Here is a 14,847-nt window from a genome sequence, read left to right on the forward strand (position 1 = left end):
GTTGTGGCGCACGAGCTCCAGAGTGCACGGGCTCAGTAGTTGCGGCGTTCAGCCTCTCTAGTTGTGGCACACAGGTTTAGTTGCCCCGCAGCACGCGGGATCTTAGTTCCTCACCCAGGGATCGAACCCATGTCCCCTGCATCGGAAGGTGGATTCTTGACTACTCGATCACCAGGGAAGTCTCTGTATCTACATTCTTTTTTTTTTTTTAATAAATGTATTTATTTTTGGCTGTGTTGGGCCTTCATTGCTGCACGCGGGCTTTCTCTAGTTGTGGCGAGCAGGGGCTGCTCTTCGTTGTAGTGCGCAGGCTTCTCATGGCAGTGGCTTCTTGTTGCGAAGCATGGGCTCTAGGCACGTGGGCTTTAGTAGTTGCGGCACACGGGCTCAGCAGTTGTGGCTCACGGGCTTAGTTGCCCTGCAGCGTATGGGATCTTCCTGGACCAGGACTTGAACCTGTGACTCCTGCATTGGCAGGTGGATTATTAACCACTGCACCTGTATCTACATTCTTACAGGATACTGGTCTATAATTTTCTTGTGATATCTTTATCTGGGTTTAGTTTTATACTGCCTTATAAATGAGTTGGGAAGTATTCCCTTCTCTTACATTTTTTTGAAGTGTATAGTCTAGTTTTAACAGCAGCATACTATTTCAATGAGAGAATATATTTAACTAGTTCCTTATTTATGGGGTTTTTTGCATATAACAATTCTGCAGTGACATCATCTATGTAAACATGTACATCTGTAATTTTTAGGTCAAAGGGTGTGTACATTTAAAATTTTTGATAGATATTGGTAATCTGGTCTCTAAAAAGTTACAAACTCTTGTTTTCATTTAAATAACCTTCATTGTTACTAAGGAAGTATGTTGTATGTGTGTGTTTATCTGTGTTGCATGTGTTTACAAATAGTCAAGAAGTCTCTGGATCTGTTTTAGACTTTAGTACTTCTTAGATGGAGTGGGGTACATTAAATCATTCTCCTTCTCTCCCTTCCTCCCTGAGATATATTTAGGCTTAGTGACAGTCCTCCAAGTGCTACCCAAAATTTTGGACATCTGCTGAGACCTAGGATGCTAAGCGGTGGGAGACCTGGTCTGCAGGTGGTAAACAGGGGAAAAAGGCAAGTGAGAAGATTTGTATGGGAAACAATTCAGTCTTTGCTGCCTCTACCCTTCCTATAATACTACCCAACAAACTCCAGTTTGCAGAAAAACTGTATTAAATGGAGAAAAACATGAACCTCCATTAGTCTCCCTCAATGCACAGAGGCTATTCTGCTGTGAAAGAACAGAACAGGATCCTGAGTAACCTGCAGCGAGCCGTGGCATATGCAGAGAAGCTGTATTTTCTGTCCTGAAAATAAAGATACACTAACATCAGAAGAAATATGTGCTTGCAGAAGTAAAGCCCGAAGAAGCCAGTGGAAGATTTGTACTGTCTTTATTACAGAAAATATGAGAAAATCAAAAGTACAACGTTGCCTGTTTTCTTGCTTGAAGATCATATTTTCTCTGGTTTGTTTAATATCAACATTCACCACAGCTGCAGGAAATTAAATCGAACCTTTAGAAGGTATCGCATATGGACCTGGTTGGGGTTATAGACAATAAATTCGTTGTAGTTGAGGGTATAACCCTCTGGATTCAGAATTCCTGTGTCACTTGCTGGTCCTAAGGGCACTGTACTCCCATTCCTGCCAAATGGAAGAATGTGTGTCAACATCTGCCTCTGGTTCAGAAGTTTGAATAGAGAAAGTAGAGAGTCTTATCTGGCCAAAAGGAGTTTTCTGACCCTCCAGGCTCTGAGTACTTACAAGGTGATGGCGCACGTAGGACTGGGAGCCATCCTGCCTAGCCCCTTGGTGCTGTGTTTGCCCTGAAGTAATCCTTCTGCCTCTGGATTGGCCCCTAGTAGCTCATTACACTGACCGAGAGCTACCTGCAAAGAAAAGGATCTTTAAATGACCACATCCTACTGAAATGAATGGCTCTAAAGCCAAACAGAAAACTCCATCAGTACTTTCTTCTCCTACTCCAGCAGAATCGAATGCAGTGGAAATTGCACTTGGCTTCCCTCTCAGGTTCTCCCAGGTGAACCTCTTGGTTCTGTGGCTGAACATTTCTCTTTGGAAAAATAGGAACTAATAATAAACTAGAAATCACGGATGTGTTCCTGCCTTACCTCTGACAGGAGCAGCAGTCCAGTATCCTTTAGGCGAGTGGCAAAGCAGTAATTGGCACTCTTGGAAGACATGTCAGCAAAGTAGATTCCTTTTCCAAACTGAAACATACAAATAAAAAAAAAACAAGGTCAGCTGCCTAACCCATCGTGTTAGAAGGGAGGCTCATACCACTGACCCTGTGTTCTATTATCTTAAATACAATATAGACCCTTCTCCATTTCCCCTCACAATTCTGTTCCAAGAGAAGGCAGAAGCATCAATGAATCTCTGCTTTCTGGGGAGAAAGGAGGGATATCCTTAGGAATTTAAGAAAGGAAGGTCATAGTCAATGCCAGGTCACCACCTAATCCTAATCTAGGAAAAAAAAGAAAGGGGGGAGGGAAGGACTGAGAAAATTGTATTCTTTTCCCTTGTACCTACCTCCAGGGTTCAATTTCTACTCACCATGTAACCTGTGATGGGAGCCTCAGGTGGGGCGATTCGAAGCCCGTGGCTCAGGATTCCCACCCAGTTACTCAGCCTGGAACCATGCCATAGCAGCATCCTAAGGAAAAGCCAATATTATTGTACTCTCTCTTGCTCTCCTGCAAACATAGGCCATAAGCATAAAAAAACACCAACAGCTGTCTCTGCTATCCTTCTCTGTAAGTTCCATAACTGCGCTTCAGGCAAGGGAATGTCTTCCCAAACCCAAAGCTAAATGGAGACCTGTTATGAAGGTCCTCTCTGAAGGCTTCTTTCTCACCCTCCTTCTCTACTTCAAATACATCCAGCAAGGTCATGGTATAGTCACTGTGTGTGGGAGCATGCGTAGACTGCAGGTACTGGGAAATCACCTGTGAAGAAGAATGAAAGAAATGGCTGATGCGGACTCTATAAGAGACCATGGTGAGCTGAAGAACCTCAGGGCTTCTGGTGTAAATTGGCCCAAATGGTCTCACAAGGGCAGCTAGAAAGAGCCCTACCTTCCCAATTCCTAGTAAATAGTTCTGCCCTCAAGTTTTCTCTTAACCAGAAGTAGTCAGAGAACAGGGGGATGGGGAAGGGTGAATCATTTATTTTGTTATGAAAATAAATGATCATTTTTCTTACTTTGAACTCATAGCTCTCATGGTCTAAAGGGTGCAAAGCACAATGTAGTTTTCTATAGTGTTGGTCCAGTGGGTGTTCTGGGCTCTGCAGTTCTGTCCTCACCAGTTTAATGGCAATTTCAATGTCTCCCAAAGCCTGACAAGATGAGACAGAAAATCAGTGTGGGAGGAACCTGGGGCAAGAGATGTAATACTTCCCAATCCACACATATCTCACCTCTAGTAGCTGTACTTTGTCTGACAGCTCTTTCTCTGTCCGGATTAATGGAGGGGTACGGAGTCTAGGACAGAGATATAACCAATAATTAGTTCTCTGATGTGTGGCCAAAAGGCACATGACTAAAAATAACAGACTAAAGATAGGTCCTTTAGAAAATAGGTATAAGAAACTGGGGTCTTCCATTTGATAGAGATCTGTAAGAGATTTTAACTTCCAAATATATAAAGAGATATTATGCATATACTCTGAGTAGGATAAAATGAACAAACTATATAGATTTTGACATTTGGGACTAGAGTTAAAATTCCTTTTTATGGGAACTTTTTAAAAATAAGATGGGGCTTCCCTGGTGGCGCAATGGTTGAGAGTCCGCCTGCCGATGCAGGGGACACAGGTTTGTGCCCCGGTCCGGGAAGATCCCACATGCCGCGGAGCGGCTGGGCCTGTGAGCCATGGCCGCTGAGCCTGTGCGTCCGGAGCCTGTGCTCCACAACGGGAGAGGCCATAACGGTGAGAGGCCCGCGTACCAAAAAAAAATAAATAAAAATTAAAAAATAAAAATAAAAATAAGATGTATTGACATCAATAAGGAATAGTTTGGATGAAGTCCTATCTAGAGGCAGAAATATACCTATTGACCACGCGGGGTTACTTCTAGGTCACAGGCTTCTATAAAGCAATAGAGGAATAAAAATAAAGGAAGCACCAGAATGCAGAATCAACAAAGATAAAATGTATTTTATATACTTAATATCCTTTGAGTTCACAGAAATGGTGTTAGTGTGTTACTGTCACCTTAAAGAATAGGAAACAGGGTGATACGCCTGAAGGTGTTTTATATGTTGGTTGGATAGCTAGACCCCACTCTCTCTTGAGTTGGTAACTTCCACTTTGTCAGAGAATATGGTTGTAATCAGGCCAGGAGATCACATCCCATACTCATAAGCTGATTAAATAGGCTATCTATAAATCATTTTCGCTCTACAGCTATTCAAGATGATCATTTCCTTAGAAATGAAAAATTAAAAAGATTATAGTTGCTGCTGAGTGATGTAGGGGATATGGCTGGGCAGAAGACCAAAGTGAAGTAACAGCACAGGCCTTACCCAAAGTCATGTGGTATTCTGGTGTAGAATTCATTGCATGCTTCCATGAGAGCTCGTCCATGCTGGCCAGCCCGAATACAATCCTCAATCTTCTTAAGAGACTGGTAACCTGCCTTGATCTGTGCCACTGTCAGCTTCCCTGCAGACGCAGCCAGAGATCAGACTCCACAACTAGGGTCCCAAGCCTGTCAACTGTATTTGTGTCCCTGCCCAACAAAGACTCTCACCTTTCAACTTTCAAAATTGTTCTTCCTCCCCCCACGCAACCTCTCACCCCAAATCTCTCTTTCTTTGTTCAGTAATATCAGCAAGCTTTAAATCATGATGGTGATAAAATATCCTGGTAAAGGAACTAGAGTATGAAGTGAGAATGTAGGGTCGAATCTGAAGTCCTACCAAGTGGGGCTTTCTTGGTATCATATTTCATTTCTACCATCATCTCTTCCATGGCCTGGACATTACAGATCAACTTTATCAGCTCCTGTACACGAAGATCTAGCTGTGACTCTGGTTTCAACTGGGATTTGAGAGATTCACCTTTATTTGTTTCCTCTTCACTCTACAGCAAAAAAAAAAGTCATAAAATCTGAAAGGATCTATTTTACGCTCCCTGCAAGGACGGGCTCTACAATATTCCTGCCAGGTCAACGTCGGCCTCTGCTTGAACACAGGCCCATTCCATTATTAACCTAGTTGTACTCAGTGTGACTTCCACCTTCTAGTCCTACTTCTGCTTCCCATAGTTAAACACTCAGAGTAAGTCTAAAAGGCCCTCCAAATATGATGTCATTAAGTATGTAAAGAAGCTATTGTATCTCAAATCTTCTCACCTTAAAAAGACTGGTTTTTCATTTTTCAGATATGTGACAGTTTTCAGGATAGATCCTTTTAGCATCCTGGTTATAACTCAGCATTCAAAATTAAATTTTTTTTTTTAAACTGTGGTATATAACTAGAAGTGAAGGCAACTTTAAATATAGTTTTATCAGTTTGACTATTTATTACTCCTCTCTTGACTCATAATATTAAACTTCTGGAAATAGGACCTAAGATTTTATAAGAACCTTAGTAAATAACAGAGACTAGGACCTCATCTAAGTCACTCTGCTAGACTTCACCCTGGTTAAGAGGAAACAGTTCTTCCCTAAACGTATAGTCAGAGTTTACCTGAGTATTGGTGGTATAGTCCATTTGTAGCATATCATATTTTCCAGGCACCTTCTCAAACTTCTCACGATCCTCCCAATTATTTTTTGTTTTGTCAAGGAATCTGTAAAGTTCAAGGTGGTGAGAAAATCTTACAAACAAGGGTCTACTACTAGGGATGGGCTTACAATTATTTCCTAAGAACATCTTCAAACTTTTTATTTCCTGCGACATCAATTTTCCATAAATCTGGATTCTGAGTTAGGACTCTGAATGGACAGAAAAGCTCTAGAGACAAAGGGAACAAAAAAAATGGGAAAAGACGCCTGAGCTTCCCAAAGGCCCCAAACATCACAAAAGTCATTGAGATTTAAGGCAAAAGATCCCTATACAATCCTTTTCTCTGAAAGAAACATTCCCAGAGACTCCAGAAAGTTTTTCATATCATAGTAAAATAATTTTTCAAACTGTAGCTGAATAGTCTCATCTCATTTTTCCCAAATTTCCTAAATTGTTGGTCATGTGCTGAATATATTAGCTTCTTCTCTTTTTAGTCAATTTCACAGTTCCAGGTGATTTAATCACTAACTAAGGATGCAATTTGGTGTTCCGATCATACAGTGTCACAGTGGAAAGACATTATCATTTAGGCCAAATCACACTTACTATAAAATTCTTAAAGAAGAGGTATCCAAGAAGAAGAAGGATATTTTTTTGTACTCATTTCTTAGCACTCACTTCTTTTGAAAGATTTCCTTGGCCTTGTTGAGGTCCCCAGAACAAGCCACCAAGCTGTGCTGCCCCATTTTTCCAACTGCAAAGTAAATGCCACATGTAAGATGGTTCTCTGCCCCCCAACCCAAGAACAGTTCTCTGATAGCAACAAGCCAGCTCTCTAAGGTTTCTCCACTTAGCATCTGACAAATGGGCAGGAAGGGAAGAAGGAAAAGGTGAAAGGGCTTAGGGAACTGATCCTGTTGCCTCTGAACAGCACTAGCAGCCCAACTGCAGGAGAGTTCTCAGCCTCAACAGGCCGCTAGTAGTTTTTCCGATGGGAACTTGCAAATGAGGATGCTGGCCACTCCCCAATTTCAAGCAGCACAGTTTGATTCCTAAGCCTCTGACAGGTTATAGAAACTCTACTTCACCAAGTTAAACCCAGAGGATCCTTTGGCTACTTACCTAGTTGCTTTTGGCTTTCTGAATAATAATTCATAAAATCCACAATGAAAGTCATTACCTCGGCCCCATCTCATCCAAACACAGAAGTTCCTCTGTGCATCATCTTCTAACAGCTGGATCAGATAATACTTGTTGTTGTTGAACTGGAGATTGGTCTACGATGATAGAAATATGAACATAAAAGGACAGAAGTTTGCAAATGGAAGCTACATAAACTAATGACTTTTCCTTGGTCACAGGTACCAGTAATTGCCATGAGGAAAGGACAGCAAGGGACAAGAAAATCAGGTTCATGTAAGAGTAAGGATATAAGAAAGGAAGAAAAGGGTTTCTATATTAAACTTTGAGTTCCTAGGAATTAAAGGCTGGACGCTTCCTAAAACCTCTACCCAACCTCAAATATCATCACTTCCCTCCATAGATGGTTCCGAGGCCATATGTATTTTCCAGCTCCCAATCCATTCCCAATAATTATTTTCCAAGTGAAAACAATTTTGATGCCCCAAAGATCTGTAACTATTATGCTTGTTTGTTTAGACAACTTATTCTTCAATAGTTCCACTTACTGCTTTGGTTTGTCAGCTGCAGCAACCTGACAATGAGCTGAGAGCAGGATGTTAGGAGGGGAGGGAGGACAGGCAGAAACCACTGCCACGTCTGCCCCGTACCTAACGTGACCTGGGCTGGAGACATTCAGAGAAAATGTGACTAGTATCTAAAAAGCGGTATCCTGTGAGTAACTTACTCTGAGTGAAGAGAGGGAGCAGTCCATGATAAGGAACAGCAGCTTGTGCTGTAAGGCCAAGCCCTGGTCATCAATGCAGTCTCCTTTGTTAAGTGTGTTTCCTGTTCCTACCTCCTGTCTGCTCACATTATAAAGTGGCAGATGGTAGAACAAAAAGGGGCCTTAGGATCTTTTCTATCTGCTCATGATATTTTAACTGAAAAAAGTGGTAATAAAAGAATACTAGGTAGCTGTTAAAAGTATATATGATAGATCAATCAATTCAAATATGAAGACATATTCAGGAAATACATTAACCAGGCATGTGTAGTATCTACCCAAAACAACAAATATAAACAAAGAGAAAAAAGATTAAAAAGAAAAAAATTGGATATCAGCATCATGGTGGAGAAAAGATGCTCCCTTCATCTCTCCCCTTCAATCTACAACCAGTAAAAAAATCCACAACTCAACAAAGGTGCCTCTGTCTTACACTCCAGGGTGCCAGAGAATTCCACACATCTGTACATCTAAAGGTGGGTGGACTGGGACACATAGAGGAGGTGGAACCAGGGCAACAGTGGAGGCGGTGCCTGCGATTCCATGCCCCCAGAGAACCTGGCAGCAGCAGGTGAGGCGGTGCAAAGGACTCTGGCGTCCTGGCTGCAGTGGTGCTGGCAGCCACAGGTAACTGGGCAGCAGTGACAGGGGAGCCATGGAGGGCCCGTGACTCTGGCCCCTGCACCTTCACCCTCAGTGGCAGCTCCCGGCTGAACACAACAATACCAGACAACTCAGAGGCACTGGCGACCCAGCTCCCCGCGCCTTTTCCTGTGACTTAGGAGATCCCAGGCGAACGGAGGCTCCTGCCATCCTGGTGCCCCAGGTAGTGACGCCAGTGACAGCTGCAGCAGCAAAGCACCAATGACCTTGGAGGCACAACAGTGATAAGGAGGGCACCGGGTGACCCCTGACAGAGGTGGTGGAGGGTGGAAAGTGCTATCAAATGTAACTAGAGGCAGGTCCGATGAGAAACCAAAAACTTGTGTTACATCGCCACCTACTGGAAAACAAAAGAAAGGCCTGTAATTTCTAACCTGTTGAATCCTCAGAATCAAGATTTTTAAAAAAGCTTTACCTAAAGAAGAGCGCGGTGTTTGCTACTTCAGACGTACTAGCAGAGGAACAACTCATCAAACACCACGAAGAACCACAATTACAGTGTATCATGAAAAGAAAATGACAATTTTCCAGAAACCAAACTTAAAGTCACAGAATATAATATTGTGATCTACCTGATAGAGAATACAAAATAACTGTCATGAAGAAGCTCAATGAGCTAAAAGAAAACTCAGAAAGGCAGTTCAATGAGCTCAGGAATAAAACTAATGAACAGAAGGAATATTTTCTGACGAGATTAAAACTATAAAAGAACCAAGCAGAAAGAAATAATAGCTGAGAACTTCCCAAACCTGGGCAAGAAAATTGATAGACCACTCCATGAAGCTAAGAGAGCATCTAATTCCCTCAACACAAAAAGGTTTTCTCCACGACACATTATATTAAGACTGTCAAAAGTCGATGATAAAAGAAGAGTTTTAAAGGCAGCCAGAGAAAAATGTATGATCACCTATAAAGGAATCCCCATTAGGCTAGCAGAAGATTTTTCAGAAGAAACTCTAGAGGAGTGGAATGACTTTCTCAAAATACTGAAAGATAAAAACTGTTAGCCAAGAATACTCTACCTAGCAAAGTTATCATTCAGATATGAAGGAGAAAAAAGGCTTTACCAAACAAACGAAAGTTGAGAGTTCATCACCGCTACACCTACTTTACAAGAAATGTTGAAAGGAGCTCTTCTACTTGAAAGAAAAAGACAAAGGTACACAAAACTTTGAGTAAGGTGATAAACAGAATCAGAAAATTGCAACTCTATCAGAATAGGTTTAAACAGCATAAAGGTTAAAGGGAAAAAAAGCAGAAAAAACAGCTACAGCTACTTCAATTTGGTAACAAATTTACAACATAAAAAGGGATAATTTGAGACAACAAATACATAAAAGGGGAAGAGGAAGAGGATGGAAGCCATATAGTCAAATGAAGATGCTATCAGCGGAAAAAGGACTATTTTATCTAAGAGACGTTTATACAAACCTCATGATAACCACAGAGCATAAATCTAGAGCAGAGGCACTAAACATTAAAAAAAAGGAAACTGAGAAAGACATCATAGAAAACCACCAAACCAAACTGGCAAACAGAAACACAAGGAAAAAGAAACAATGGAGATATAGAACAACCAGAAAACAAAAGATGAAATGGCAATACTAAGTCTTCATCTATCAATAATCATCCTAAATGTAAATGTATTGACTTCACCAATCAGAAGACACAGAGTGGGGCTTCCCTGGTGGCGCAGTGGTTAAGAATCTGCCTGCAGGGGACACGGGTTCGAGCCCTGGTCCGGGAAGATCCCACATGCTGCAGAGCAACTAAGCCCGTGCACCACAACTACTGAGCCTGCGCTCTAGAGCCCATGAGCCACAACTACTGAGCCCGCATGCCACAACTACTGAAGCCCACATGCCTAGAGCCCATGCTCCACAAGAGAAGCCACCACAATGAGAAGCCTCCACACTGCAACAAAGAGTAGCCCCCACTCGCTGCAACTAGAGAAAGCCCGCGTGCAGCAACGAAGACCCAATGCGGCCAAAAAATAAAATAAATAAATAAATTAAAAAACAAACAAAAAAACCCCACAAAAGACACAGAGTGGCTGGATGGATTAAAAAATAAGATCCACCTATATGCTGCCTCCAGGAGACTCAGCTCAGCTCTAAAGACAAACAGGCTCAAAGTGAAGGGATGGAAGATGATACTCCAAGCAAATGGCAGCCAAAAGAAAGCGGGTATAATTAATACTCATATCAGGCAAAATAGACTTCAAGGAAAAAAGGTAACAAGAGACAAAGATGGACATTACATAATGACAAAGGGGACAATTCATTAAGAAGAGAAGTTTTTCAATATATGTACACCTAATTCAGGAGCACCAAAATATGTAAAGCAATTATTAACAGACCTAAAGGAAGAAACTGACAGCAACATAATAATAGTTGGGGACGTTTAACACCCAAATTACATCAATGGATAGATCATCCAGATAGAAAGTTAATAAGGGAACAGCAGCCTTAAATGAAACATTAGATCAGACAGATTTGACAGATTTGTACAGAACACTGTATCTAAGTGCAGCAGAATACACATTCTTCTCAAGTGCACAAGGAACTTTCTCAAAAATAGATCATATTGATATGTTGAGGTACAAAACAGGTCTCAATAAATATAAGAAGACCGAAATCGTATCAAAAATCTTTTCTGATCACGTGAAACTACTACAACAATGTAGAAATCAACTACAAGAAGAAAGCCGGAAAAACCACCAATATGTGGAGACTGAACAACATGCTACTGAACAACTATTGGGTCAACAAAGAAATCGAAGGAGAATTTAAAAATACTAAAGATGAAATGAAAATAAGACATACCAAAATCTATGGGATGCAGCAAAAGTGGTATTAAAAGGGAAATTGAAAGCAATACAGGCCTACCTCAAGAAACAAGAAAAATCCTGAATAAACAATCTAACCTCACACCTAAGGGAACCAGAAAGAGAGCAAATGAAGCCCCAAAGTCAGCAGAAGGAAGGAAATAATAAAGATCAGAGTAGGAATAAATGAAATAGAGACTAAAAAGACAATAGTAAAGATCAATGAAACTAACAGCTGGTTCTTTGAAAAGGTAAACAAAATTGACAAACTTTTAGCTAGACTCAGGAAAAAAAAGAGATAAGGCTCTGATAAATAAAATCAGAAACGAAAGAGGGGAAATAACAATGAGTACCACAGAAATACAAAGGATTATAAAAGAATATTATGACTAGCTATATGCCAACAACTGGACAACCTAGAAGAAATGGACAAACCTTAGAATCATACAACCTTCCAAGACTAAATCATAAAGAAATAGAAAACGTGAATAGACCAAACCCTAGTAAAGAGACTGAAATAGTAATTAAAAAACCTCCCCCAAAACAAAACATTACCCTGATACCAAAACTAGACAAGGACAACACAAAAAAGAAAATTAGAGGCCCATATCTCTGATGAGCATAGAGAACTGTATGGTGACAAATGGGAACTAAATTTTCGGTGGTGAGCACCCTGTAGTGCTTATAGAAGTAGAAATCTAATGTTGTACATGTGAAATTTATATAATGTTATAAACCAATGTTACCTCAATAAAAAGTAAATTTAAAAAAATAAATAAATTTAACTACATAAAAATGTAAAACTTCAGTAAGGGCAAAAAGTATACCATAAGGAAAATCAAAAGGCAAATGACAAATTTGGAAAATATATAAGCAATTTATATTATAGACAAAGGACTATCCTCCACATTATATAAAGTTCCTCAAAGCCCATAAGAAAAAAGACCAACAACCTATCAGAAAATGTGCAAAATGATATGAACAGAGGGTTCATAGGTTCAATAAAAGATATAAAATCTGCTAAAAGATCTGCTTTTCATAGAGGACTCCACTATCAATCAGGTAGAGTGCACTAGGGCTGAGTACTTGGGAGTATGAACCCCTAGGGTCTAATATAAGGGACTTCAGAATTAAAGATTTGGGCACTGGGACGCTGTCAACAATAATTATCAAGAAGAAATTCCCATAAATAAAATAGTTTCTTCCCTTACCTGATTTAGCATGACATCATAGACATCATTTCCTTCACAGTATACATGGGCCTAGAGAGAAAAGGAAAAAAGTGACATTTGTACAGTCACAGCCCTGATGAGATCCTAAGCGAGGCTCTAAATTTTCTTATGCCTCGAGGTAGTATTCTCCCACTCTACCAACATGCATCTTCCAGGGAAAGAAATGCAAAAATACGTTCTTCTACACATAAACTGTCATTCCTATGATGAAAACATGTTGCCTTTTTGTAATTACAGAAATACAGATCAGTCTAACTCAGTTAAAGGAAACCTGTTCCAGAGGAAGCCTTTCTTCTGTATTCTTCAAATCCTTTTCCCATTCATCAGTAACTCATGCCATACATACCAGGGCAGTTTCTCATTAGAACACTGATAATGATACAATTTTCTAACTGAGAAAGAGAATGAGGTGTGGAAAGCTGATGACGACTCCGGAAGTTAACCATGCCAAAAATCACCCTGATGATTACCCCCAAACCCCACCCCTGCTGTCACTCAGCCTTGGAGAGAGTTAATCACTAGTAATATTTTGCAGAGCATTCCTAAAATGGATACTAGCAATGTTCCAGACAGGAATCCCAATAACAAACGAACAACTGCTCCCTGAGAAATCAATGGGAGTCTCTCACCTTCCCCACCTTGGCTGTGCACTCTGGGTCCACTGGAGCTTTGCCCTTTAACAGCAAGGTCTTTACAGACTCTGAGGAAAGACAGATATGTACCACATCTACTTGTATGGGAATCAAAATTATCTATCATGGTTAGACAGAAACCTGTCATAATTAACTTTGCCCTTCCCAAGCACTCCTGATCTGCCCAGGTCTCAGTTCATCTCAAATACAGGAAACTGAAGATTTTGAGAGAGTAGTTTAGTCCTGTGGTATGCCCAAAACATAGAAAGTTAATTATATCTTCAAGAAAGGAAGAAATAAGAGTTGAAAAAACAAGATACCACCCCCCGACCCTCACCCCTCCCAGAGACCCCTTGCTGGCCCAGGAGCTCCCTGGCCTATGTATGTCTGGGAGCTGACCTTGCTTGTTTTCCGTCCTGTCATTATCAGCCTTTCCTCCAGCCACAGGCTCCTTTTTCATCTTCTGGCATTTTCGAATTTTCTTTGCAGGTGGAGGGTCTTCTGTAGCTGTTTTGCCATTATTAACTCTTTCAGCTTCATGCAGTGATACAGAATGGGCAAAAGCATGGGCAAAGAAGCAAAAGAAAGAATGAGTACACACTGAATATGATGCTACTTTGAAAAAACATCTTTTTAAAGAAATAGATTGAGGTGGTTTTGTAAATTTACAAAGAAATAATAACTGCTACACCACTGTTCTTGAAAACAGTGTGAGTTCCTGAATTGCTATTCTAGCCACATAAAACTAAACAAAGCAAAATGGAGCCTTGAGGTCCTTGTGAGCTCATGGCCTGAGGCACGAGTCTCATAGCCTGCTTATCTCTTCCGTTTACTTGTGCCCCAATACCACCCAAATATCTATCCTCAAACTATCTAAGGTGGTATGAGATAATGGTTACTAGAGTGCTCTGGAGTCTGTGCCTAACTTAGAGCCCAGCCCTGTCTCTTTCAGCTGTTTAATCGCGTAGAAGTTATTTCATCTCTTACTACCTCAGTTGCCCCAACTGATAAATCCAGAGGAAGACAACACAGTACCGAATTTGTGGGGTGGACCTATGCACGTAAGAACACAATACACAGAGTATGATATCTCATCATAAGTCAGTTCTAAGAGTTGCATTTTATTATCTCTGAAACTGGGATGCATTTTACCGCGGATGACTTATAAGTAGTGAATCATGTTTTAATTGGAAGCGTTTCTCCTTGCTTAGTGGTACATAAAACAATGATGCACCTTACAATTAATTTTTTTTAACTGGATGACATTAGGTATTTAACATAGTGCTGGCACTAAGTTAGTTGTTACAGGTCAACAAGCTGTTATACACAGTTCTGCAATCCCAAAAGCTCTTGAGAACAGAAAATTTCAAAGTTCGGTACCAAGACAAGTGCTGGTTCAGGCGGCGATGGAAGTAGGAAGGGCTATAGCAGAGGGCACCGTTCCTTTACCGACTTCCCGCCCCCCAGCCTTCTGCCCCCCACAATGCACTCCAAACCTCGCGCCCGGCTGCCGCCTGTCCCCCGCCGCCGCCGAGCTGCCATGGAGCCAGAACGCTGACGTCATCAACCCTCTCCCAAATATCGCCGGCGCAGTCAAAAGGCTGGAGCACGTAGCGCGCGTGCGTCCCAGCGAGGAGTTGCCAGGGGAGGAACGCTCCGCAGTATTTGCATGTCGCAATGTGTTGCGGGAAGTCACCATAACCGACAAATGTATTTAGGTTTGGGAGCCTTATAAATGTGGTTTGAGCCTGCTTTTCGGCATAGGGCGGCGGGA

At 41.2% G+C, this 14,847-nt stretch overlaps 1 protein-coding gene across 2 annotated transcripts; it reads right to left on the reverse strand.

Annotated features, from left to right (window-relative positions):
* Window positions 1-1,432: 1,432 nt before the first annotated feature.
* PARP2 (poly(ADP-ribose) polymerase 2) lies at window positions 1,433-14,615 on the reverse strand (the record flags this gene model as incomplete). Of its 2 annotated transcripts, none has more annotated exons than XM_082839817.1 (16): window positions 1,433-1,701; window positions 1,822-1,946; window positions 2,190-2,288; window positions 2,635-2,734; window positions 2,899-3,026; window positions 3,283-3,417; window positions 3,499-3,562; window positions 4,608-4,746; window positions 5,004-5,166; window positions 5,775-5,877; window positions 6,492-6,567; window positions 6,994-7,090; window positions 12,421-12,471; window positions 13,071-13,141; window positions 13,473-13,607; window positions 14,570-14,615. In XM_082839817.1, 16 exons carry the CDS (start codon window positions 14,613-14,615, stop codon window positions 1,542-1,544), a joined length of 1,692 nt encoding a protein of 563 aa, XP_082695943.1. In that variant the 3' UTR covers window positions 1,433-1,541. The 2 variants fall into 2 exon arrangements, with proteins under 2 accessions (XP_082695943.1, XP_082695944.1); XM_082839818.1 differs by lacking the exon at window positions 14,570-14,615 and adding an exon at window positions 14,064-14,101.
* Window positions 14,616-14,847: the final 232 nt, after the last annotated feature.

The sequence above is a fragment of the Leucopleurus acutus genome, assembly GCF_964270905.1.
Source record: "Leucopleurus acutus genome assembly, chromosome: 1".
NCBI classification, from domain to species: Eukaryota; Metazoa; Chordata; class Mammalia; order Artiodactyla; family Delphinidae; genus Leucopleurus; species Leucopleurus acutus.